This window comes from Drosophila miranda (genome assembly GCF_003369915.1).
Source record: "Drosophila miranda strain MSH22 chromosome Y unlocalized genomic scaffold, D.miranda_PacBio2.1 Contig_Y3_pilon, whole genome shotgun sequence".
NCBI classification, from domain to species: domain Eukaryota; kingdom Metazoa; phylum Arthropoda; class Insecta; order Diptera; family Drosophilidae; genus Drosophila; species Drosophila miranda.
This window is the reverse complement of record NW_022881625.1, coordinates 7,403,884-7,431,630: the sequence shown is the minus strand read 5'-3', so window position 1 is coordinate 7,431,630 and position 27,747 is coordinate 7,403,884. Positions and strand designations below refer to the sequence as shown.

Sequence of the window (27,747 nt, the reverse complement as noted above, 5' to 3'; positions counted from 1 at the left end):
ACCAAATTTGGTTGCTCTGGCTCTTATAGGTTCTGAGATCCTTGAACTCATATTTTGCAATTGGCAAAACCGACTATGAAACCTGTGTGTTAGAGAGAGACAGAGCGAGAAAGAATGAAATTGTTTTCTTGATTCTGGCTATAATAATTATACGATCTGGTTGAGATTTTACACTCTAAAACATATAGTCGTTCTCTACGATTCTGCGATTTTGGTTTTATTGTATCTTTAAAAATGTGGATGCCACAGATTTTCGTTCTTTGTGGGGCGGAAGTGGGCGGGGCAAAGTTTTGAAATATTTTTGTTGCAGTGACATTTCACAGAAGTCTGGATCCAAAACATCGTTACTCTAGCTCCTATAGTCTTTGAGCACTAGGCGCTGAAGGGGACGGACGGACGGACGGACGGACGGACGGACGGACGGACGGACGGACGGACGGACGGACAGACGGACAGACAGACAGTGCTCAATCGACTCGGCTATTGATGCTGATCAAGAATATATATACCTTATGGGGTCGGAAACGATTCCTTTTGGACGTTACACACATCCACTTTTACCACAAATCTAATATACCCCAATACTCATTTTGAGTATCGGGTATAAAAATTAAACTAAGATGTTGTCGGAACAAATAATTAAGCTATTAGAGGCTCAAGCAGCGATAGCAAGGGAGATTAAAAAGATTGAAGCTGGTCATTTGACCAGCGATGTAATCCAAAGGTTAGGAGACCTTAAAAACAAAGTTACAGGGAATAATTCTGCACTGTTAATATATGGAAAAGTCGATCATGACTACTATAAGAGACAGCAGTACGAAAAAATGATTAAAAATATAGAGGACAAACATAAAAAGTATGTAGAGTCAAAAAATAATGAAACATTAACGAAAGGGAAGGTAGAAAAAACAAAGTTACAATCAGTGGAGACTGGAACTTTGAAGGAAGACATAGAGCCCAGAAAATAGAAAAAGTATCTGAGGAAATCATCAGAATAGTGGAAAACCTGAGGACATATTTAGAGCAAACCATGCAGAGGTTTGATCAGGCTAAAATGGGAGAGTGTATAATGAGAAAGGAAAAAATTGAGTTCCTCAGTAAAAAACTGAGCTCAAAAATTGAGGAGTTTAATCATAGCTATGAAACAAACGACAGCTTCAACGAGCAGATCGTCGAGTTGGACTTTGATATTCAAAGCATGTTGAGCAACCTAGAAGTTAGGATGCAAACCATAGCTAAAGAAAACAGCATGGATACTAAAGGGCAACGGTAAAAAAAGAAGATATCGATTTGCCTGATCTTCCGAAAGTGGAAGTACCCACATTCTCGGGCGAAGAAAAAGAGTGGGACGGCTTTTCACAAATATTTTGTGAATTAATTCATAACAGAGATAGTCTGAGTACATCTCTAAAATTCAATTATTTGAAAATCGCTAAAGGGTGAGGCACGGAGTATGGTAGCTCACCTTTTAACTGGGCCGCTGGAGAATTATAATGCCGCTTGGGAATTGCTGACCAAGCGGTATGAAAATAAGCGAAAAATTTTTTCGGATCAGCTGAATCGTTTTCTAGACTTACCAATGCTAGATCACGATTCAGCGCAACATATTAAATGGTTTTCTGATTCTATAAATACATTTAATTAAATTAAAGTCACACTTAACAGAATAAGTTGATGTGATTTTCGCGCACTTTGTGTTGAAAAAATTCAACAAAGATACCTTACAATTATATGAAAGTCATATAAAAAGGACAAAAGAGATCCAAGCATTGCCAGATGTGATGGAATTTTTAGAACAACGGTACACTTCTCTTTACACGACGCAGGATAAAGAGTGGAAACCGTTAAAAAAAGTAGTGCAATATGGTAAAATAAAAAAAAATTGTCCGTTATGTAAAATGGCAGGACATACCATAATTCACTGCTATAAGTTTAAGGGAATGAGTCCGATAGATAGAGGCCAGTTTATTAAAAAAAAGCGCCTTTGCCCAAAAAGCTGTAGGGATGAAATGTATAAGAAAAGGTTTTCTGAAATTTTATGTGGGATTTGTAAAAAACCTCATCATACGATGATCCATATTCCCTACGAAAAGAGGGAAAATGTTAACACTTGCTTGACAAAAGAACAAGCGTTCTTAGCCACAGCACTTATAAAAGTAAGGGCAAGGAATGGTGGCTATCAAAACCTTAGAGCTCTCATTGATTGTGGGTCGCAATGTACCATAATTTCAGAAGAAGCTGCGCAAATATTAAACTTAGTACGAAAAAGAGCGAACTCCGAGGTAAGTGGAGTGTCATCTACAGACTCTTGCACTTCAAAGTACAAAGTTACTTTATCGGTAAAAACTTGTGATTATAATAAAGGTCCTCTAAATATTGAAGCAATTATTCTTCCGAAATTGATGAAAGCTTTACCATTAAAGTCTTTCAATATTGATAAAACTAAGTGGCAAGATTATGTGTTGGCAGACCCTAACTTTAACAAACCAGGTAGGGTAGATGTAATAATTGGGATAGATTTGTATACCCATATTTTAAAAGACGGAGTAGTAAAAATAGACGGACTACTTGGACAAAATACAGAATTCGGATGGATTATATCCGGTTGCACCAAATCAAAAGGTGATAAATTTATTGTGGCGACAACAATAAAACATTAAAAGAAAATTATGTAAAGTTCATGCATGAATATAAAAACTTAGGACATATGGTAGAGTCCAAAGAAGATGGGAAATATTATTTACCCCATCAAGGAGTCATAAGAGATTCCAGTCTAACGACAAAGCTGAGGGTGGTTTTCGATGCTTCAGCAAAAACCACAAACAATAAAAGTTTAAATGATATCATGTGGGTTGGACCAAGGGTCCAAAAAGATATCTTCGATAAATGGCCATTTGTAATATCTGCGGACATTGAAAAAATGTACCGGCAAATTAATGTTGATAAAGACGATCAACAATATTTGCATATAATTTGCAGAGATAATCCAAACGAAAAGTTAAAAGATTATAAACTTACAACCGTTACGTACGGTACAGCTTCAGCACCCTACTTAGCAACCAGGGTGCTTGTTGCAATAGCAGATAATTGCAAAAATCAAGCAATTAGGGAAATCATAAAGAATGATTTTTATATGGACGACCTGATGACAGGTGCCGACACGATACTGGATGCTAAAAAGCATGTAAAGGAAGTTACCCGGGAGTTTAAAAGGGTTGGGTTTAACTTAATAAAGTGGATAAGAAATATCCCAGAAATTATAGAAGGCATTAGAAATTACCAAGAAAATAAAGTATTAACCATTAAGGAGAATGAATCCGTCAAAACATTAGGACTACAATGGGAACCGGTTAAAGACGAGTTTAGGTTCAGTTTCCACTATGAACCAATTAAGAAAAATAACAAAAGAATAGTATTATCTACCTTAGCGAGATATATGACCCCTTAGGCTGGTTGTCTCCAGTGACACTTGTCGGAAAATTGTTTATTCAAAAACTTTGGCTAGCAGACAAAAATTGGGATGAAGAATTATTAAAACAGGATACTCGAGAATGGGATTCGTTTAAAAATAGTTTAACAGAGTTAGAGAGCATTCGGATACCGAGATGGCTAAATTCTCAGCACAATAAGACGATGCAAATTCATGGGTTTGCCGATGCATCCGAATAGGCTTATGCTGCCGTAGTGTATGCCAAGGTAGATAGTTCTACAATTATAATAGCCAGCAAAAGCAAAGTTAATCCAAAGAAGAATCGGAAAACTATTCCAAAATTATAACTTTGTGCAGCACATCTTCTGGCAAAATTAATTCAACGGGTGAAAGTAGCGGTTGGAAGTAATGTAGAGTGTTTTGCCTGGAGTGATTCTACTATTACTCTAGCCTGGATAAAGAATGGAGACAATAAAGACAAGTTTATCAGGCGTCGAACTGACGAAGTAAGAAAGATTAAGGAAATTAAATGGTGACACGTTAGAACTGAAGACAATCCAGCAGATGTAGCATCAAGGGGCATTAGTGCAGATAAGCTAAAAGATTTTAAGATTTGGTGGAAAGGGCCTCAATGGTTGGCGAAATCTAAGGAACATTGGCCAAAAGAGGAAATTGAAGAAAAATTAGTTGTGAGCACAACAATGGTAATAGCAAAAAATAACATTTTTTGTAAATTATTACAAAAATATTCGTGTATGCATAAACTAGAAAGAGTCATTGCATATGTATTGAGGTTTATTCAAATCAAAACCAAAAAGAAAGAATTTCCTTCATTTTTGACAGTGAAGGAGATTAAGAGCGCCAAAGTATTAAAAGTAAAACAACAACAAGCTATCCAATTCGGTTCCGAAATAGCTAGCCTAATTAATAAAAAGGAAATAGAAACAAAAAATAAACTATTAAGCTTAAATCCGTTCTTAGATAAAGACGGATTGTTACGAGTTGGAGGTAGATTGCAAAACTCCAACGCGGAATTTGAGGTTAAACATCCCTTGATTTTAGATAAGTGTCACTTGACGACTTTAATTATCAAGAATGCACATAAAGAAACATTGCACGGTGGAATTAATCTGATGCGAAACTATATCCAGCGAAAGTTTTGGATATTCGGGCTAAGAAATTGCCTAAAGAAAAAACTTAAAGAGTGTGTCACCTGTGCTAGGTATTGACAGAATACTGCAGAACAAATTATGGGAAATCTGCCGAAACACAGAGCTACAATGTCGCACCCGTTTACAAATACAGGGGTAGACTTCGCCGGGCCTTACCATATCCGATGCTCTAAAAACCGGGGCCAGAAATCCTATAAGGGATATATTGCCGTATTCGTATGCATGGCGACAAAAGCTATTCATTTGGAAGTAGTCAGCGATCCTACTTCAGATGCATTTCTAGCTGCACTTAGAAGATTTTTTTCAAGAAGAGGAAAATGTGCAAAAATTTTGTCCGATAATGGAACTAACTTTGTGGGAGCTTCGCGCAAATTAGACGAGGAATACCAAAAAGCCCTCAAAGACAACATAAAAGTGGTTCCAATATAAGAAAGAGAACAGATCGAGTGTCATTTTATTCCCCCGGCAGGACCTCACTTCGGAGGTATTTGGGAAGCTGGGGTAAAATCAGTAAAATATCACTTAAAAAGGGTAATTAGGGACAATAATTTAACCTATGAGGAAATAGCAACTCTATTATGTCAAATTGAAGCGGTACTAAATTCACGCCCTTTGTATACAGCTACAAATGATATTGACGATCTGGATGTATTAACACCAGGTCATTTTATAATTGGAAGGCCAATATTTGGCCCGATGGAGACAATTTCAGAGGGAATCTGGATAGATGGAGATTAATTCAGAAAATGAAAAGGGAAGTTTGGATTAAATGGAAAGAAGATTATTTGCACACACTGCAACAAAGAAATAAATGGAAAATAGGAATGCAGAATATTAAAACAGGACAGATTGTATTAATAAAAGATAAAACCTGTCACCCAGCTAGATGGCCCTTGGGAAAAATAGAAGAAATACATAAAGGTAGGGACGATAGAGTCAGAGTAGTAACTATAAAACATCAAGACGGGTTGATAAAACGACCTATAACTAAAATTTGTCCATTAGCTGGAATTGAGTCAGAAGAGCAAGACTCAGGAATGACTCCAAAAGAGAAAATCCAAACATTTTAAAACCTATACAATTAAAGGGAGAAATAGCAAAAATAAAAGATAACTTATTAGAAACATTGGTGCTTCCAGGAAAAAGAACAGGAACAGAATTGAAGGAAATTTACAGCCTATTAACAGCGAAAGGAATTTTTGTTGATAACAAATTAATTCTGAACGTGAAGATTCCCCTGTTTGGTAGACACGCATCCCATTTGTTTAGGATAATTCCAATGCCAGTTGAGCATGAACAAGAATTAGTCAAGGTAGATTTGAGCTCCAGGTATTTAGTATATAATTTCGAAATTGATTCCTATCATTCGATGACTGAAGCTACCTTGAACAAATGCCAAAAATGGCAAACGAATAGAAGAGTATGCGAAGGTAATTGGCGTTGGAGCAATGCCAATGATAATGCTTGTGAGATAGCATTCAAACCAAAGGGTAATTCAAATTGCGTTTATAGGAAGATAGCAGAGACAAGGTCATTTTGGGTCGAATTAGAAAGACAGGGTAGTTGGATCTTCAAAGTTCCAGTAAACACTAATGCTAGAATTCAATGTAGTAACTCAAATCAAGAACTAATAGATCTTCCGCAACAAGGAATTTTAACAATAATACATGGTTGTACTGTGCGAACCGATGTTAAATACTAGTACCTCATCACAGTATTCAAACAGAAAGCTACGAGCCAATTTCATCCTTTTATATAAGTAATATAAGCAAAATACCAAAAATTGTTTTGAATCCATTAACAGTACCATTAATTAACCATACAGAAGAAATGGATAAGTTAAGAAACGAAATAAAATTGTTAAAGGAAGGTCATCATGACTTAAAAGGACTTAAGTTCCATCATGTATCTGGACATGCGGCCTTGATTATCGGAATCATAATAATGATAATATTAATAATCTATGCCATAAGAAGAATTAAAAGTAGCACGAAGACTGCAAACGATAGCACTTCCCTACCCACTGTAATTGACTGTAAATGATTATCTGTACTTGTAATTATAGCTATAAAGAAAATGTACACAAAAAGGTTCACAAGAATCCAAATACAAACAATGCCACTTTCGGCCCTTTGCAGAATGTTCAAACATGAACATATTATCGTCAATACAATGCCACTTTCGGCCCCTTGCAGAATGTTTAAATATAAATAGATTATTGTACACATAACCTCATGTAACAACTCCGATCTCTAAAGAAATAACATAAAGTAGACAAGTTATGACTGCACTGGTGTAAACAGAGATCTGTAACCCATTAATACGACAACAAAACACAAGTGGAGAAAACACTTAACAAATGCGGTCCTAAAATAAAACTAATGTAAGCATGTACTCAAAAAGACACCCTCAGAAAAGTGTATCCTCTGCGTAGCTCTAACGATAATTATAGACTACCAAATTGTACCTCCTACCTCAATGTCAAATCACATATAAGGCTCTTATTTTAAGAATAAAATTCAGTTTGAATATACAACTCAACTCGCAAATGTCTAGACTTTTCTTTTAAGGTCTTAACAGGCGTCATTTACAATCCTCAATTTGTTTGCATACTAAAGCAACATTAGCCGAAGAGCTACCTACAAAAGAGAAGACGATGTTTCCTGATTCCCAATTCGTAGGCTATTGATAAACAATCAGTGGGGGAATATTCAAATTAGCCAGGTCTCATGTGTGATTAGCCGATTTCTCAAACATTTCAAGCATCAAAGCAGACAGCAGACAGAACGGAACAGAACAGAACAGAACACAACAGAGCGGAGAAGACGTTGAGCTGACGGCTGGAGGGATCAGATCCCACAGAAGAAGCCGCCTTGAAATTTATGAAAAGAGCCGCCTATAAATCGCAAGATTTCAGCACTGCCCAGGGATTTATCTAAAGCTCCATTCGGAACAGTATTCAAAGCATAAAGCGTAACCAATTGATTGCTAATTGATATTGATGTGTCGATTATTTTATGATTATTCTTTATGATCGTTAAATTTTGATATACCAAAAGGCGAGCGAGATCGAACACCAAACTTGATTCAAATTTGTATATCACTTTGAACAATCAAGCCACTCCCTGAGTACTTCTCAGGCCTTGTCTTACCTTGTCTTCAGTTGGATTGTTATAATTTAATAACTACACGGGAGGGCAAATTAAGTCTGTAGTTCGGGTACCACAAAAACCACTTAAAGACGCTTTCTTTAATTGCCCCCAAAACGAAGATTTGGTTTTTATTTTTCGAGAAACCTGTGGGGTAGCTTTCGGCTGCGGATGTGGCTGTGACTGTGGCTCTGACTGTGGCTCTGCCTCCAGCTGCTGGCCAGCTCCATGGACAGACAATCATTTGTGTGAAAATCATCGTAGCATGAAGCGTTGTCAAATACCGTTTGTTGCGGGGCTCGGTGTACTCTCATGCTTTTGTTTCGGCCATTTCAAGGTCTGTACAGAAACCGTCTGTTGGGTCAGACCTCCCTCCATTGACCAGAACAGAGCTCTAACAATGCGGGTTCTGGCATCATTTTCATAGAAACGGCATTATAAGTTACTCATACGCTGCGTGGGTTGGATAAGATTAACGAAAGCCCACATAGACATAGCTCATCCTCATTCTCACTTGACTCTTTGCAGACAGCAGAATGAGCTCTAACAACTGCGGTTTCATCGATCCGCAGGGCCAGTTGAGCGCAGCCCTCGCTAATCGGGACATACGGGAATTCCACACTGCCCTGGACAGCGGTGCCCAGGCCAATCGCCAGGACGATCGAATGCCTCTCAGGTGGGCTCCTGCATTCAGCTGCTGCTCGAGTACGGAGCCTCTCGAATTTGGTGGATCAGGGCGAGTTCACGCCCCTCCACCATGTGCTGAAGAATAGAAAGATTGAGGCAGGCACTAAGCTGGAGCTGATCCGACTTTTCCTGAAACAACCACAGTTGGACATTGACAGCTATCGGAACGGGCAGGTACGCCAGATGCTGAGGGATCAGTATGCCGGAGATGCGCGAGGCCGGAGCAGAGATCGACGGCGAGCGACTCCTCCGCACGCTGCGGGACGGAGACGAGAACCAGTTCGAGCAACAGTTCGCGGGGTACCATCAGAACGTCAGCGGAAACGCAGATAACCAATGCAATGCCAACCAGGAGGAGTATCAGTCCCTGGTGGCGGAGAGTATCAAGCGGGGCAAGCAGCGAGCCTTTGAGGCCATCCTCGAGACGGGCATCAACATTAATCCTTCAAAATTGAGCGACATCAGCCCCGTGGAGTTGGCCGTAATCTGGGGCAACCACAGGGCGCTAGAGAAGCTGTTGAAGCATCCGCTGCTGAGGCTGACATCGCATTCCAAGCTGCTGAACGCGGTTATCAGTCGCCTGGGTGAGCAGCCGCTGGACGACTTCTGTGACCACCAGCGCTGCTTCCAGCTGCTGCTCGAGAGCGATCGTGTGGACATCAATGAGGCGGACAAGGCTGGCCTGGTGCCACTCTCCTATGCGGTCAAGTATCGCAACACAAAGGTGGCACAGGAGCTTCTACGGCAGGGAGCGTACATCGGGGCGAGAAGCGCGTTCGGAGATTTTTACATACAGGAGATGGACCCGAAAGTGCTGGAGGAGCACTTCGATTCCTGCATCACCACCAACGGGGAGAAGCCCGGTGACCAGAGTTTCGAGATCATCATCAACTACAAGAATCTGATGAGACGCCAGCGAGAGCCCGGGCAGTCGGACAAGCGGAGCATTGGCCATCCTCACCGATTGGAGGACGAGATAACTCCAATCGCATTCATCGCCGATTCCAAGGAGCTGCGTTACCTGCTGCAGCACCCGCTAATCTCGAGTTTCCTCTTCCTCAAGTGGCCCCGCCTCTCGGTGATCTTCTATCTGAACTTTCTACTTTACTCTCTCTTCACTGCCTCCATTATCACGCATACGCTCCTTAAGTTCCACGAAAGCGACCACACGTGCCTGACTGCCCTCTTCGGCCTGTTCTCTTGGATAGGGATTGTGTATCTCATGATCCGAGAGGTCATACAGCTTGCCATGTCGCCGCTGCTGTACTTCAGGTCCATCACGAACCTGATGGAGGTGGCTCTCATTGTCTTGTCGATCCTAACCTGCATGGAAGCCAGCTACGACAAGGAGACGCAGCGCATACTGGCCGTCTTCACCATTCTGCTGGTGTCCGTGGAGTTCTGCCTGCTGGTTGGCTCCCTGACAGTACTCTCAATTTCGACGCACATGCTCATGCTGCGCGCCGTCTCCAGCAGCTTCATCAAGACCTTTGCTCTCTACTCGATCTTTGTGCTTACGTTTAGTCTGTGCTTCTACATACTGTTTGGCAAGCCCCAGGTGGATTCCTCCTCTCCGAAGGACAGCACGCCAGAGCCAGCAAAGGAGGGAGAAGATGATGGTCACTTCAACACATTCTCCGTGCCCATCGAGGCGCTCATCAAGACGGTTGTGATGCTCACGGGAGAATTTGATGCCGGTGACATAAGGTTTGACAGCGTCTACACTTAGCTGATCTTCCTGCTCTTTGTGTTCTTCATGACCATTGTGCTGTTCAATCTCCTGAATGGTCTGGCTGTCAGCGATACTCAGGTGGGTTTATATTTCCTTTTCTTCCTCGGCTTTATCCAACTGTTTTCTCCCCTCTCTTTTCCCACAGGCCATCAAGGCCCAGGCGGAACTGAACGGCGCCATTGTCCGCACCAATCTGCTGACCCGCTACGAGCAAGTTCTCACTGGCCGAGATGGACACGCTCAGACCTCATCGTCCCAGTTGAACAAAGGCAGTCGGTTCGCTCGAGGAAGACCATGAGCTAGTCACCGGTTCAATCGTAATTTTCTTCATGCTTTTCTTGAGTTTCACGCCCTCGTGACTTTTCCCACACTTGGGACCCCACTAGGCAGAAAAGCGAAAGGAGAGAAAATCTTCACTGATGAATCGCCTGATCGGATCGGATGGGCTGTTATATACTCACAACACATACTCATTGGCCGCATTTGCGAATCGCTGGGCTGTGAACAAGCTTGAATTGAAAGAGTGTCGGCACTTCGGTGTGCCAAAGATACATATCTTTACCCCTTGAATCAGCTCGTGTTGATTTTTCTGCCGTGCATTGCACTTTTGAGCTCAGGTCCTAAACGAGAGTCACACACCACACACATGCACATTATTATCATTATCATCATCATTATGATAATGACTGTGAGCGAACGAATGCTGATTAATCCTCATTGTCAATGTCGAAAGTTATCGGATTGGTTAAGGAAACCCAAGGTGGGATATGAAAAGTATTGCGTTCTGCTCTGGCATAGGATCCCAGCTTTAATATTAGGGGATTCCACTTCCAAGCAACGATGCGACAATCAACGGACATTGATTAACAACTGTATGTACATATGCATCTACAGTGGGTACACAGCAAGGCAGGCGCGATAAGATACAGGCCAGCGACGAGCAGCGTAGACACCCAGTACCCTGCCACCCTCCGAGGGAAACAGAGAGCGATGAAGGGGGATCTGTGTGTGCGTATCCAATGAATTAATATTTCATTCTAGAACGCAGTTGTCTGCGTTAGTTGGGCACACACACACATAGTACATATATGATGGCAGCGTTCCCATTCAATCTACTCGACGGCTGATGCACGCCAGTAGCCCCCGCTGGAAACTTCCGCAGATTCTGGAACGCAGAGGATGCGGGCTATCGGCGACAGGGGAATACTGCTAAGCAGAAAGAGAAGGCGAGTTCATATTATTGCCAATTTAATGCAAGAAAAATAAAGAGAGTGGAGTGGGCGATGCCAAAGGCAGAAGAAAGAAAGGCCGTAAACCAAAAGAAGAAGGCCTGTCTCGCTCTCTCTCGTGGGAATTGACTTTGAATTTCGAATATTTCGGTATCTATTTTCATTGCGGCCAAAAACGGAGAGACGATTCCGTGTATTGCGATGCCAGCATCAACGAAAATAGATGCCCAAATGGAAGTGCAAACATCTCTTAGGGGAGGGGTGGAGTGTCGGGCGTGTGGCCGTGTGTCTTCTGTCAGTGTGTTATTGGATACTGCTTGCTGCTTTCTGCTCGATGGCTGCCCCTAGAGCACGAGGTGCAGGCGTATCTGGAACACCAGCTGCTCGACGGTCTTCTTCAGGAGCGACGCTAGGGACATGATGAATCCCAGGAGGCTGAGGGAGAACAGCCAGGGCGTGGTCATGAGCACGGCAAAGAAGACGAGCGTCTCGTCGCCCCGGGCATTGGCCATGCGCCACATCAACTGGCGCTGGATGGTGCGCAGCTTGAACTTGCTGTTCCACAATCGGTGGCGCTTCGAGCCGACGGTTTCGTTGAAGCCCACGGTCTTCTCGACCACCCAGAACACCGCGCAGCACAGCAGTTGCAGCACCAGCAGCACGACCTTGACCACAGCGGTCTCCAAGACGAGGTGGTACAAGGCCACCATGCTCTGACGGTGCTCCGGCTGCATTGTGGAGAGCACGACTGCGCCGAGGGACTCCAGCGGGGAGACCCTGGGGAAGGGCCGTCGGAGAGCTCCTCCCACTCCGAGTCCGACTCGGTGCGCTCTATCGAGCTGAACTCGCTCTGGCTCTGACAGGTCTGGCTCTGATAGGGGGTATATTTTTGCTTGGCTTTACATCTTCCTTAAGCTGCTGTTTTGTGTCACAGCCAACCTGTCATTTGTACATTGAATTGCTGCTCGAGAGGTCTCTTTGGAGTCCTCTGTTCCCCGTGTACAAATTTACATAAAATCACAGGAAGCACTCAGGATTAATAGGGGGCACTCATCCCCCTCTACTCCCTCTCCCCCTTTTGGTGGTGTCATGGGTTAAGCATTTGCTGTGTTCGGCATTCAATTTGTGGCTTGATTTCTTACCTTTTATGATGCGCTATACGGCTGTAATCCATGTAGGACATACACTTTGTTTATCCATTCAAAGGCGCTAAAGAGGGTAGTCCTGTAATCCAAAAGGGCATCCAGTATATCCAGAGCGAAGGTTAATCCATTCGATGGAGCGCTCAAGCAGACCAGCCAGGCGGTTGACCAGAAGCTTAACGAGGCTTAAAATTTCCAAGAGGCCGCCAGCCGGCAAGTGTCATTGCAGTCCCTCCAGTCGACTCCACTCCAGTCCAGTTTTTTCCCAAACTGTGCGACGTGAATAACTTTGATAATTTCTTGGCCCAAAGGCGCCCACACAATATAAATACTCCTCCCTTTTTTGTCAATAAGTTTATTTTCAGTCGTTACATTTACGAATAACAGGCGAGTTTTTCTACTCAAATCAAATATTAAAATTAATAAACGAAACAGTTATTGGTTGATGTCCTTCAGCTTCTCTGGATCAGTCTACTCAAGCCAAATCAAATATTAAAATTAAAAAACGAAACAGTTATTGGTTGATGTCCTTCAGCTTCTCTGCATCCGTCTTGGCGGCCCACAAGCGGCACCCAATTTTTTTATAGTCATCGCTGCACATGACTATCGCCCTCAAATACTCGGCCGGCACCCCAGTTTCCTCTGATAGTCTTAACATGGTCACTTTTTTTCCTTAAAAACGGCAGCAATTTTTGCATTGTCTTCGAATTCCTTGAAACCATACCTCTTATTGCTGTGTAATGTTGGTTCATTACGTGGTTTCCCAAGGTGCTCAACCTTCCAATCATTTTGCCGCATAGTTTGCACTTGCAGCCATGCACGGGGGGGCGAAGCCTTTGGGGAAATCGGTGTTTTCAAATTGTCCTTTCCACTTTCAGTACTAAGAATGTCTTCAGTAAACATGTCTGGAGAATTAAGAAGTTATTATATGTATTTTTTTAAAATTTTACTTATTTACTTACTTAAGTCCGGATCCTCCCGAACCTCCTGCTCCTGCTTCTCCTCCACGTGGTGCACTGGCTCAGACGAATCATATATTTCATCAGAAATAGTACACTCCATATCATTGACTGTATAATCAGAAATATTGTGAATATTGTCAGAAATGTTGTCAATATTCTCCCCAATATCGTGAGTTGTGGCCGACTCCTCCGTATGACCGTGCATATTGTTGTCAATATCATCAATATCCTGAGTTGTGGCCGACTCCACCGTATCACCGTGCATATTGTCAATATCCTCAATATCCTGAGTTGTGGCCGGCTCCTCCGTATCACCGTTCATATTGTTGTCAATATCCTCAATATCCTGAGATATCATCAGAACAGAAATATTCTGCACCTGAGTAACAGGCTCAGCATACTTCGCGTGCGTCGTCCCCGCTGAATGGAATACATTATTAGAAGAATATAATATAAATGTAACTAATTTACTTACCCTTACGTTGATGGTCCAGAAAAAATAAGTACAAATTAATCATTCCTGCTTCACTTATGTCGCAAACTTGAACTCCACCGAACGACAACGTCATTTTGGCAATTTCCTGTGCTTTCGGGCTTTGCACTTTCCGGCCTTGCAGATGGTCCCAGTATATCCCGCATAATACATTAACAAGGGCACTGTCCACCCCGTCAATTCTTACACCTCCCAAATTTATGTACATCTTTGTCTTATTTTGTGTTCTTTATTTATGTTTTAAATAACGGGGCATGTATGGTTTTGGTATTTACTCATCGATAGTATTATAAGAAATACCAATGTACTCGATATGCCAACACACATTTATTCGAATACGACGATCAAGAAGGAAGAACGTTTACAGATATTTTGTTGCTATACGATACGGACCGATAAATATCACATAATTTCGCGTCTAGTTTCCTGATTTCAACATGTATAAAAATAAAAATAAAATAATTGTAAGGCAACATATATTAACCCTAACCGATCGAGATATTATACTGCAATTAGTTTTATGCGATATTATACTGCGATATGATACTGCGATAGGTTTTATGCGATATTATACTGCGATAAGTCTGAGGCGAGTTATTCGACGATCGACAAAAATAGAGAAAAGAGTGAAATAAGTTAATAAGAGTAACCCAAGAACCGCGCCAAGATGGATAAAACGATAGATTCAGAAATGCATAAATTGTCGTGTTTCGATGAGGACATAAAGGAACTCAATCTGTTCGAGCCGTATCATGACATAGAGGAAGATATGTTCGAGCCGTCGCAATTGTCGTGTTTCGATGAGGACATAAACGAACTCAATCTGTTGGAGCCGTCGCAATTGTCGTGTTTCGATGAGGACATAAATGAACTCAATCTGTTCGAGCCGTATCAGGACAAAGAGGCAGATGGTCCATCTGCCGTGTGGACCGCTGGACCGGCTGGTTGGTACATTGCCTATGGATGTTGACGACGACGACACTGAAGGTGAGTAGATTGTGGCAATTACATTGGAGCAGGTGAATCAGAATTTTCTTCCTCCAGGTATCGTCGGTAACGATGATCTGGTCAACGATATTGGTCGCCTTCAAGCGAGCAATGAATTGCACAAAGGTACAGGCCCCCGAAAATCTGGTAACGGACGCATTGGAAGAACTGAAAATGCAAGGAAACATAATGAATGGACGCATTAACATGACTGTAAATTTACAGAAACTAAGCGACTCAGAATTTTCCATTTACATGGATGAGTATCACATGCCGTGGTACCAATATGCAAAAATAGGACCGGTACATAAATGGAAAATTCTTGCAGTCGCTGCAATCCCAATTAACGGGAATGAAATTCATTATTTGTATTTCCACATTTGTCCCGTTTCCAAAACATCTGCGCTAGGCAGGAATGCGGTCAAGGAAGGAATCGATTTAGTATTGAGGGAGGTTGAGAGTGGGGGCTTGTCAAGTCAACTGTTGGCAGTTGGATCCGACCACTGCTTGGCAAATTTCATGCCGTGCAAAAGTGTAAGGGGAAAATTCCCCATATTGTGGGATCTGCCCCACCTCAAAAAGGTTATCCTAAAAAATGATATACATGAGGATTTGTTGTTGTCAAATATGTATGTCAAGGAATACAGGAAAGAAAAGACAACTTGCCCGACTACCTAATGTCTGATAAAGTTAAAAAAATCATTAAAAATGAAATAATGAACTTATTACGCGCTGTTGAAAAACATTTCGAATTTAGAAACGAACCAATATGTTTTAACAACATGAACAGCAATACCTTCGAGGAACGTGGCAAGCATTTATCAACAATTTTTATAAACATAATGAAAGTATCGTTTAAAGAAGATTTCAACAGAAACCCAGTATATTATGCTACAACTGTAGTGTTCATGGCTCTTCTAATAATGGACCAAAAAATTAAATTATTAAATAAGACGCTAGAAAATATTTTGTGGTATGTAGTATAATTATATTAATTTTAATAATAATAACAATAATAATAATAATAATAATTTGTTTTTTATTTTATATATTTTATGTAGTATGTATGTAAAGGACAGTGTATCAAGCAGTTAGCACTATCCCATCTAAATTAACATTTGAACTTAAGATACTATAGATAATACCTAACCGATATAACCAGACTTAACCGATGTTTAAAAGACCTAACCGATAAGGGGTTATCGATACGGGAGTCGGTTGTTGGAAGTAGAAGCAGAAAGTTGAACAAAAAGTCGGAAGAACAGACTCATTAATTGCACATCTTAAATCATACACTTTGTACTCTTTTTCGAAAAACACTATTAATAAACGATACATTATTATTAATCTTACATTTGGGGGCCCGTCCGCGTCGAATACAGAGCTCGGAGTGTGTGAAAAAGAAAAACAGAAGAAAGCAGAAGCTGATGCAAGAAGAGGATTGTTGAAAAGTTGTTAAAGTTGTTGTTTGTAGCTACATAAAGTTGTAAAGTTGTTGTTGGTGGCTATAAACATTAAGTTGAACAATCCAAATTCTGTGAGCCTAACAGTAGACACGGAGTTTAATAAAAGATCGGTCGTTTAATTCGGTTGGAAAATTGTGAAATTCATTGTCGCGCCGCAGCGTCGCCTTGTCCGTGCGCAGTACGTACACAAGCAGAAAAAACACGCACAGACACGTTGTGTGTGATACACACTTATAAACAGAAAAGACAAGCACTCGTCGGGTACACAGACACAAGTCGAAAAGAGCCGCAAAATGATGCAAACACCGCCGCCGTTGCACTGGAAATAGAGAGAGAAGGAAGAAGCTGTACCAGGAACGTCGCGCCCGAGTGCAAACGAGATGGAAGATTTAGAAAATGCAGAAAACAATACTGATGACAAGATTGATCAAATGATAAAGTTGCTAAGTTTGAAACTGCTTTGCGATGAGCAACGAGAAATGAAGATCGCTCCAGATAATTTTACAAAAGTTGTGAGCGATTGTGATGGAAAATCGGTTCCCATAGAAAAATGGTTTGAGATATTCCAAAAAATGCCGACGCATATGAGCTTACTGAAAAGCAAAAGTATGTGCAGGCCAGAGGAAAAATGACCGGTACAGCTAAGCTTTTCCTTGAAGCTGAATGCGTGTGCACCTATGAGGAGCTCAAGAACGTATTATTGGATGAATTCACATGTAGCTATAACAGTGCAGACATTCATAAGCTGCTGCAAGAAAGAAAGAGGAAGAGTAGTGAGTCGATGCACGAGTACTTGCTGCAGATGAGAAAAATAGCAGCAGTCGGACATGTTGAACACGCGGCTGTTATAAGCCATATTGTGAACGGTCTGGACATAAGAAACGAGTATAAGTATGCCATGTATCGCTGTAAGACCTTCAGGGCCTTGAAAGAAGAGTTCGATATCTATGATCGTTTGAACATATCGGAGAAGAAGGGCAATAACGAACAGCATAAAACGAGTTTTAAGCAGCAAAGTGGGCAAAGCGGTAAAAAAGAATATTGCTATAACTGTGGATCAGGAGAACACAAACGCAAAGACTGCAAAGCCGAAACAAAGTGTTTTAAGTGCAATCAGAATGGTCACATTTCGCGTAACTGTCCTTATTAAGCTGATAAAGTTGATAAAGTTCGCGTCATTTTGGATCGCAGTCGCATGAAAAAAATTCAAATAAACGGCATTGTTGTTGACTGTCTTGTGGATACAGGGTCAGATGTAACCATAATCAAAGAGAGTATGTTGAAGACCATGAAAAACGTTAAACTTTTGAAGTGCACAACTATGTTGCGCGGTCTGGGTCAGATATCAACAAAGCCTGTTGGATACTTTAATGCAGAAGTTACCGTGGATAAGTTGCAGACCACACAGAAATTTTTAGTAGTCCCCAGTAGCCAGATTGATTTCGACGCACTTTTGGGGCATGATTTCATTAAAAAGTTCCGTTTCGTCGCTGATATGCAAGGATACACGTTTTTGAAGCATGACGCAGATCCTGTGCCAACAGATGAGCATGCTCTTATATATAATGTAACTGAAGAGTCATCCTTTGTAGCTCCGCCGCAATATCAAAAAGACGTTGAACAGATGATAAGAAACAGTTACCAAATGCCCACAGAAGTTGCAAAGCAGTCTCCAATCCAACTGAAGATAGTTCCCGACGGAGTAATCAAGCCGTTTCATCACTCACCGAGTCGTTTATCAACAGACGAAGCCAGTGCCGTAAAGAAGCAAGTCGAAGAATGGATCGAGCAAGGAATCGTGCGCAAGTCGTATTCAAATGTAGCGAGCAGAGTTGTCGTCGTGAAGAAAAAAGATGGTACACTTAGAGTTTGCGTAGACTACAGGAAGTTAAACAGCATGGTATTGCTGGACTGCTTCCCAGTCCCGATCATGGAGGAAGTCTTGGAAAAGCTGCAGTCGGCTAAGTGGTTTACCATAATGGACCTTGAAAACGGATTTTTCCATGTGCCTATGGAAGAGCAAAGCAAGTCGTATACGGCCTTTGTTACAAAGGAGGGATTATTCGAGTTTAATAAAGCGCCTTTCTGATTCAAGAACTCGCCAGCTGCGTTCATTCGGTTCGTAAGCTATATTTTTCAAGAATTAATCAACTCTGACATTATGCAGCTTTATATGGACGACATAATTGTTTACGCCGCGTCGCCCGAGGTATGCATGAGGAAGACAAAGTTGGTCCTGGAGACAGCTGCGCAGTTTGGCCTAAAGATCAAGTGGAAGAAATGTAGCTTCATGCAGCCACGCATTAGCTTTCTGGGCCATAACATTGAGGACGGGAGAATCTGGCCCGGCAATGAGAAGACAGCAGCTGTCAGTCGGTTTGCTACGCCCAAAGACATTAAAGCAGTTCAAGCATTTCTGGGACTCACAGGCTTTTTCAGAAAGTTCATCCCTGGCTATGCACAAGTTGCCCGGCCGCTCACGAATCTACTCAGGAAGGAAGCAGTTTTCAACATTGGCGAAGCAGAGCAACAATCGCTACAAACCTTAAAGAATCTGCTTTTAATCGCACCTGTATTACATTTATACTCACGAGAAGCGCCAACGGAACTCCACACGGATGCATCCAAAGAAGGTTTCGGAGCAGTTTTGTTGCAGCAGTTTGATGGCAATTTCCACCCGATTTACTATTGGAGTAAAAAGACTACACAAGCCGAGTCCAAACGTCACAGTTACTATTTGGAGGTCAAAGCTGCATACCTCGCACTCAAGAAGTTTCGTCACTACCTGTTGGGAATCAGAAAGGTTGCTCATGTCGAGGGGCCAAATATAACAGCAACGAGCAGTGACAATATGAAGCTATGGCGTTTTGTCTCAGAGAACGATGATATATTATCATCTGGGACAGATGAAGATGAGCAGGAGGGCCGAATGTAAAGGACAGTGTATCAAGCAGTTAGCACTATCCCATCTAAATTAACATTTGAACTTAAGATACCATCGATAAGACCTAACCGATATAACCAGACTTAACCGATGTTTAAAAGACCTAACCGATATGGGGTTATCGATACGGGAGTCGGTTGTTGGAAGTAGAAGCAGAAAGTTGAACAAAAAGTCGGAAGAACAGACTCATTAATTGCACATCTTAAATCATACACTTTGTACTCTTTTTCGAAAAACACTATTAATAAACGATACATTATTATTAATCTTACATGTATTATACATGTACTATACATAATTAATGTATTTTCAGCTGTTGAATGTAGAATATTTTCAACCTGTACAAGATTTTCAGCTGTAGAAGCCTGTACAAGATTTTCAGCTGTAGAATGTAGAATATTTTCAGCCTGTACAAGATTTTCAGCTGTAGAATGTAGAATATTTCAGCCTGTACAAGATTTTCAGCTGTAGAAGCCTGTACAAGATTTTCAGCTGTAGAATGTAGAATATTTTCAGCCTGTACAAGATTTTCAGCTGTAGAATGTAGAATATTTCAGCCTGTACAAGATTTTCAGCTGTAGAAGCCTGTACAAGATTTTTAGCTCTAGTGTTTAATTTTTGTTTGTTGTTTGATTGATTTTTGAATTGATTGTTGTTGTTTGATTGATTTTGTTGTTCTGAAGGCTTGATCCACCGGTGACCAGGGACGCAGGATGGCTCTAAATCAACTAGCACAGCACTGGCATTTAACCCGTATTCAGAGCAGACTGTAAGTTTAAGTTAGTCTGAAATTGTTTTTATTAACATACGAATAATGAAATTGAACAAAACACTTAATAATTTGTTGTCAGTAAGTAAGTAGTATATAATGGTTATATAGACAGTAAATATTGTATAAACGAATATCTTTACTGTATGTACCATTTTGTACCAGAGTAAATATTTTGTAATTGCAAATGTTAGATTTATGCATTCTTGAATTTTCATTTCTTTTTCTTTTCGTTATAATAGTTTTATTATCTCTAATTGGTTTTCTGTTTTCTGTTTTCGTTTTGTTTTTTTTTGCATTTGATATGATTCGGTTCAAAATGTGTGTGTTGTTTACGGACATATTATGGTTAATGGTTCTTAATCTTGTTCGCTACTCTTTTATTACCCTTTTTGTATATCTTTTGTTTTATAAATTAATCTTTAGCTAAGCTGAGGAGCGTAGCGTATCGGATCAAATCAATCAAAAGTTGATGGGTCTAAGGGGCTAGCTAACGAGGCAGTCAATGGCAATGGCAATGGAAATCCAAATGGAAATTTATGCAAACCATGCGGCAAAACTAAAAAAAAAAACTAAACTAAAAACGCAGAATCATAGACGAGGGGGAACGTTGTGAGTTGCTGCGGACACCGCAACTCTACAGTTATAACCGATACTAAGTCAGTATGGCTCTCCTCCGGCAGACGCCTCTTCAGAAAATCAGTCTGAGCGTGACGTCGGGCGCTGCGTAGCCACTGCAAATTGATTTGTTCCTTTTGGCTATAAAAATTACCTGATCTAAACCAGATTCAGCAATCTGATAGATATGGTCGTTATCTATGATTCTGCGTTTTTAGTTTTCTCGAATGTGCAATATTGTGGATGCAACAGATTTTCGTTCTTTGTGTGGGCGGAAGGGGGTGGGGCTCAATTCTGAGATATACCTTTGTAATATAGTGAGATCTAACAGAAGTGCGGATACCAAATTTGGTTACTCTAGCCTTAATAGTCTCTGAGATTTGTGGATGCCACAGATTTTCGTCCTTTGCGGGGGCGGAAGGGGTGTGGCGAAATTTTGACACAAAACGGTCAAGGTCCGATATCACAGGAGTGTGAATACCAAATTTGGTTGCTCTAGCTCTTATGAGTTCTGAGATCCTTGAACTAATATTTTGCAATTGGCAAAACCGACCCTGAAACCTGTGTGTTAGAGAGAGACAGAGCGATAAAGAATGAAATTGTTTTCTTGATTCTGGCTATAATAACTATACGATCTGGTTCAGATTTTGCACTTTAGAACATATAGTCATCTTCTACGTTTCTGCGTTTTTGGTTTTCTCGTATCTTTAAAATTGTGGATGCCACAGATTTTCGTCCTTTGTGGGGGCGGAAGTGGGCGGAACGAAGTTTTGAAATATTCTTGTAGCAGTGACCTATCACAGAAGTCTGGATCCAAACCATTGTTGCTCTAGCTCCTATAGTCTTTGAGCATTAGGCGCTGAAGGGGACGGACAGACGGACGGACGGACAGACAGACAGGGCTCAATCGACTCGGCTATTGATGCTGATCAAGAATATATATACTTATATATACACCCAATCTGTGACATCATCGCCAGAACGAACGAGAGTTTTTGAAAAACGATTATCGAATGTGGGCCGGCAATGGTCACGATCACTTTTTTGATGCCCTAATAGGAAACGCCGAGGGTGGCTCGTTTTCTCAAGTGTCTATTGTTTCTTTCAAGAAAAGAAAATAAATAAGAAATAAACGAAATAATCGTGCCTGACCGTCAGTCGATCCCCTCAGATAGTGTGCAACAGCATTAAACGGAGTCCAGTTTCATGTTTACCCAATCGGGTTCGGGAGTAATCCAAGCCTCGCTTCATTTGCATGGACTTTTGGCGTCGAGTGCTTCCGTCCTCACATACCACATTACACATGTACCGAGAGCTGAATTTGCATTTCTTATTACCAATTACAATTAAATAATCCATCGATTAGGCGATATGTGGAGAGTCGAGCGACCAGGTCTCAGTTTCCCTCCCTCCCCATATACGACTACTACCTAAATCGTTGGCTGGATTCATTCGTTTGCCGATCTGGCTCCGCCCACAAAGCTTTTGTTTATTCGTTTTCTACGTTTAGCGGGACACAAGGGCGTAGTCCCAAAAGGGGTGCTAAATCAAAGTGATCTTTAATTAATTTTTTTTTGAAAATCTTGCCATTTTCAGGGCTTTTGGAAGTTCCGGGGAGAATTGTGAAAGTCCCAGTACTGCCGCCTCGTCTGGGCTTAATTAAATTATTCGAAATTATCGAAACGTGCGGGGCACTGACTGACATCCCCCCCAATTCTCCCACTCCACACACACCCCCCTCAAATCTTTTGTTGTGTGTTGTACGAGTACATGATTTAGGCCAGCCAATTGTTTATGAAGTGCACAGCGAGTACGAGTAGAGCATATGTATATACCCAATATAGAGCATGTATATGCGATGCATGTGTGTGTATCCACTTTAGTTAAGTTAAGCATGTGTCCATGTGTTTGTGAGCTGTCCGTATTTCGGTGCCAGCTAAACATTTCTTGTATACAACTATATTTTGTTGCTTTTTATCTGCGGATGCCACTCGGAGGCGGTTCAGCATGAAGTCATGCTTGGTCTCAGCTCCAGCCCCATCTCCTCACGCATTCATCTTAATAACGAAGTTTTTATGATGACAATTTCGGGGCTGCGTTTCACTACAAGTCAAGTATATATTTCACTGTAAAAAAACTTCATTTGTAGATCAAGATTGTAGTTTTTTTCTGCCACACCCGAGTACTTTTTCTTCATACTAGAATTTTTGGTTATTTCCCTTTGTTTTTCCAGTTTTAATGCCAAGTGTAAACAAAGCGTCTCGGGCCAGACCATCGCCTGCTGTTCATTAAGTGCAGCAAAACGCTGAGAATGCATAAAAAAAACGAGGGGGAACGTTGTGAGTTGCTGCGGAGACCGCAACTCTACATTTATACCCGATACTGCAAATTGATTTCTTGCTTTTGGCTACAAAAATGATCCGATCTGATCCAGATTCAGCAATCTGATAGATATGGTCATTATCTATGATTTTGCATTTTTAGTTTTCTCGCCACTTCGCGCGCTCTTGCAAAAGAGTGAGATACTCTTCGCGCCAACGGCTCCAAAATATTTGCTGTAGTTGGGTGACCCGCTGCCAGCCATCCAGACGATTGTAATTCAGCTTCGTTAGGTCAGGCTCGAGGATTTGCTCATGAGGGCCGCCTTAAAGCAGATGAGCAGGAGTCAAAACGTCTAAATAATCAGGATTTTCTGAAAGCGAGAGCAAAGGGCGAGAGTTAACAAGTTCAGTGATCTGACAGATTAGAGTCGAAGCTAAGCACAGATGGTCCAACTGAGCGGTACAGCTGATATTTTGCGGTCTTCACGGCCACTTCCCACAACCCGCCAAAATGCGGAGAGCGAGGTGGGATGAAACGCCAGTCGATCGAGTCAGCCAAGCAGGATTCGTGGACCTCCTTCATATGCGGTTCGCTCAGACAAAGCTTCTTTAGCTCCAGAAGCTCGTTCTTGGCCCCAACGAAGTTTGTCGCATTGTCCGACCAAATTTGACTTGGCCTTCCTCGAGTGGAAGTAAAACGCTTTAGTGCGCCTAGAAACGATGCGGTGGTCAAATCCTTTACGAGCTCCATGTGTATAGCCTTAGAAGTGAAACAGATGAATACGCTAATGTAGCACTTGATCGGAGGCCTCGTGCGGATCTCTGATCGGTAGAAAAAAGATCCACAGTAATCTACTCCAGTGACTTCAAAAGCTCGAGATCCTTCCAAACGTTCCTTAGGTAGGTCTCCCATGATGTGTTCGACCATGCGCGGCCTAGTCCTGAAGCATCTCACACATCTGCTGACGACCCTTGACACTGCCTTAACACCTCCAATGGGCCAATATTCCAGCCGAATTTTGGATAGCAAGGCGCGAGGTCCGGCATGGAGGTTTCTTTCATGATAATATCTTATCAGCGCAAAGGTAATGGAATGTCCCTTTGGCAGAATGAGCGGGTGCTGAGCGTCAAATCCTAGCGATGAGTTGCCAAGACGACCTCCAACTCTAAGTAGTCCAGAATGATCGATGAACGGGTTGAGCGAACTAATAGAACTGGATTTCATGACTTGACCATTGCGCCGAATCTCCTTTATGTCCATCCACAAATTTGCCAGCTGAATGTGTCGAATTAGAAGATGCGTTACTTGCCGAATATCAGAAACGGTGAGTCCTGGATGCCTAAGACGATGTATAAATTTATGCATGTAGGCGAATGTGCGCTGCATGCGAAAGAATGAATTCGCAAATTTGCATCCGGACGTGAGATCGGCATGTGGAGACGTGATTAGCAATCCTCTCTTGCGAAGCTCCAAAGTTGCTATGTTGTTAGATGGAGATACAGGCCACTTATCCTTGGAGCCTAGCAAAGAGGATGGGCCGTGAAACCATAGCTCTGACTGGATAAGATGGTTGGGAAGCGAGCCTCTCGAGAGAATATCAGCAGGATTTAAAGATGTGGGAACATAGCGCCGTTCCATGGCTGCCGTCAACTCCTGAATTGATGCCACTCGATTTGCCACGAAAACTTGAAATTTAGCTGGCTCGTCCCTAATCCAAGATAATGCTGTTGACGAATCCGACCAGCAATAGAACCGACCTGTAAAGATTCCCATGTCCTTTACATTCTGCATGATTTTCGCAAGCAAATGGGATCCACTTAATTCCAGCTTAGGAATCGATATAGTCTTTAGCGGCGCCACTCGCGACTTTGAGCACAAAACGTGGCTCAAGGACTGGGCTTCCCTGGACACGACATACACGCAAGCGCCATATGCTTCTAAGCTGGCATCACAGAATCCGTGAACTTCTGTAGCCACACTAGAATGAAGAACCAAGCGAGGAAATGAGATCCGAGAAATTCTTGCCAAACTATTTCTCAAGTCCATCCAAGTTGAATGCAACGCTGAGGGTAGGCTTTCATCCCAATCCAAATTTTCTCTCCAAAGCTGCTGAAGCAAGATTTTGCACCTGACAATGACTGGATTTATCAATCCAAGAGGGTCGTAGAACCGCGCAATCGTAGATAAAACCGACCGCTTTGATGGCTTTGAGTTTGTGTCCAGTGCGGACAAGGCAAAAAGCAGCTGATCCGAAGCAGGGTCCCACGCTAAGCCGAGAGTTTTGGCAATGTCGCTTCCATCATTAAACTTTAGGAACTTCTCTATGTCATCTTCAGGGGTTCCCTCAAGTACTTCCTGGTGACTGGAGCACCATTTCCTAAGTCTAAAATTACCACGGGACAGTAAAGCTGATGTTTGGTGCATCTTGTCCATGACCTGTGCGACCGAATTACCGCCCGAAATAAGGTCATCCACGTAAAACTCCTGCCGCAGAGCAGCTGAGCCAAGAGGGTAGGACTCACCCTCGTCGATGGCCAGCTGGTGCATTGCGCGGACCGCTAAAAATGATGCAGCCCTCGTCCCGTACGTGACGGTGTCTAATGTGTAGACTTGAACCTCGGACTCGATGGAATCTCGCCATAGGATGCACTGATACAAATTGTCGGGTGGAGACACTCGTACGCAGCGGTACATTTTACAAATGTCCCCAGTGAAAACGACACGGAGTTTTGTCGTCGTACTGTCCTCCTTTGGGACACAGTGATGAGGCAAGAAATATTTGCAGAGACTACGGGAATCAGGGTTGACTTGGTGCATATGATGCAAATCAATGTACTCCCTCATAAAGGCGGAATACCGATCCTTGAGTGTAGGATTACGCTCCAGTTTTCGCTCCAGACTGATGAACCGTCGATAAGCCTGAGCATAAGATTCTCCTAAACGATCAGTATTGGTATTTAGCGGCAGACGAACTGCATACTCCCCGGATGGCAACCGTGAAAGGTGGCTTACGAAATGTGCTTCACAATCGTCTTCTTCTTTGGTATTCAACCCAGCCTCCACACAATTCTCGACTTCCCAAAACATACGAAGAGGTTTATCCAACCTTGCTTCCATCTCAGCTATCGAATCTGGACAATTGTGCGTAGCCAAAAGCGCCGAGCTTGATACCTTCTGTCCACCGCCAGATACGATCCACCCAAGCCGGGTCTTCTGCAGAAGAGGCAGTCCATCGGTGAGTTTGATTTGCCCTACGCAGAGGAGATCATAAAAAACGCTCGCACCAATGAGAAGATCAACCCGTTGAGGATTGAAAAATGCAGGATCAGCGAGCTGAATGTTAGATGGAATACGCCAATCGGATACATTTACTGTCATACTTGGTTGAGAATCGGTAATCGTGGGGGCGATGAGAGCAGTAAGTGTAGTTGTGTAAGCAGAGGTGCGAGAATGCATACAAATGCTTATGGTGGATCCCTCAGTAGAAACGCTGGTATCGCCCAGCCCAGACACAAGTGCAGACGATTGAGTTCTCCTAAGCTGAAGCTGCTGGGCGAACCTGGATGTGACGAGATGCAGCTGCGATCCTGAATCTAAGATGGCACGACAAGGAACTAAAACGCCAGACCGATTCTTTACGAGAACCACGGCTGTAGCCAGAAGCACGACATCAGAGTGAAGACCTTGGGCAGCAAGAGAGGTAGACGAAGGTAGAGACGAGCTGCTATAATTTTGACCAACGGAAAGAGTGTCCGGTTGAACGGCCAGATCGGGAGGAGTAATACCTGGGCAGTCTTGTGTTGTGGGCTGTATACTATCGAAGTGCAACAAACTATGATGCCTACCGCCGCATACTCGACATTTTCCACTATTGCATGCGCGGGTCCGGTGCACCGGCTTTAGGCAATTGAAGCATAGGGAAAGCTTCTTCACTTCTTTGTGGCGCAGCAACGGTGAGAGATTTCCGAATATCTTGCACGAGTATATTCCATGGCCCGCTGAGTGGCAAAAGACGCATACAGACGGGTCGGCGGAAGAGTTGGAAGCTACAAACGTTTTCTTAACCTGCGTATAGGAATGGTTTTTTCCCACCTGATCGCTACTAGCGTGTGTCGCTGTAGCATATTCCAACCGCTCCATTTTCTGGCAGCGTTGCTGCAAGAGTTCGAAGAATTCCTCAGCGGTAGGTATAGCATCCGACGATGTGTGCTCCTCCCATTTGGTTTGCGTCTTCGAATCCAACTTCTGCAGCAGCATGTTGATGACCATGAATCCTGAAATCTCCTCAGCAGTTCCCAATGTCTGCAACGCTCGCATGTGTAAATTGACTGCATCCGAAAACCCCCGAAGCCTTTTAGCAGAAGGCGAGTCTACCCTATTTAGCCCAAGAATCTTCTTGATGTGTGCCTGGAAAACAAGTCTTATGTTATTAAAGCGTTTATTAAGTATATCCAGAGCCGCACGATAATTGGCACTGGAGAGCTCTAACGATCGAACCGAATCCAAAGCCGCATCAGCGAGGCAAGAGCGAAGGTGCTGGAATTTCTCGATGCCCCTGAGATCCGCATCCGCTTCAATCACCGATTTGAACATTGCCATAAAGTCCGAGAACTCGACGTATCCACCAGAAAATTTAGGCACCTTC

The 27,747-nt window shown here is 42.5% G+C and overlaps 1 protein-coding gene, 1 long non-coding RNA gene and 1 pseudogene across 2 annotated transcripts; 1 reads left to right on the top strand and 2 right to left on the bottom strand.

Annotated features, from left to right (window-relative positions):
* Window positions 1–8,637: 8,637 nt before the first annotated feature.
* On the top strand, window positions 8,638–10,387 carry LOC117194803 (annotated as a pseudogene).
* A 457-nt stretch (window positions 10,388–10,844) lies between these two features.
* LOC117194802 lies at window positions 10,845–12,133 on the bottom strand. The gene is made up of 2 exons (XM_033399286.1): window positions 11,789–12,133; window positions 10,845–10,856 (listed from the first exon to the last, which is right to left on the bottom strand). The coding sequence occupies exons 1-2, from the start codon at window positions 12,131–12,133 to the stop codon at window positions 10,845–10,847; spliced, it is 357 nt and encodes a 118-aa protein (XP_033255177.1).
* A 1,131-nt stretch (window positions 12,134–13,264) lies between these two features.
* LOC117194725 lies at window positions 13,265–13,543 on the bottom strand. Its single transcript, XR_004474885.1, has 2 exons — window positions 13,504–13,543; window positions 13,265–13,446 (listed from the first exon to the last, which is right to left on the bottom strand). It is a non-coding gene; the product is annotated as an uncharacterized LOC117194725 (long non-coding RNA).
* Window positions 13,544–27,747: the final 14,204 nt, after the last annotated feature.

Coding starts and splice junctions, on each gene's coding strand:
- LOC117194802 (XM_033399286.1), bottom strand. CDS start 12,133: ATGCAGCCGGAGCACCGTCAGAGCATGGTGGCCTTGTACCACCTCGTC.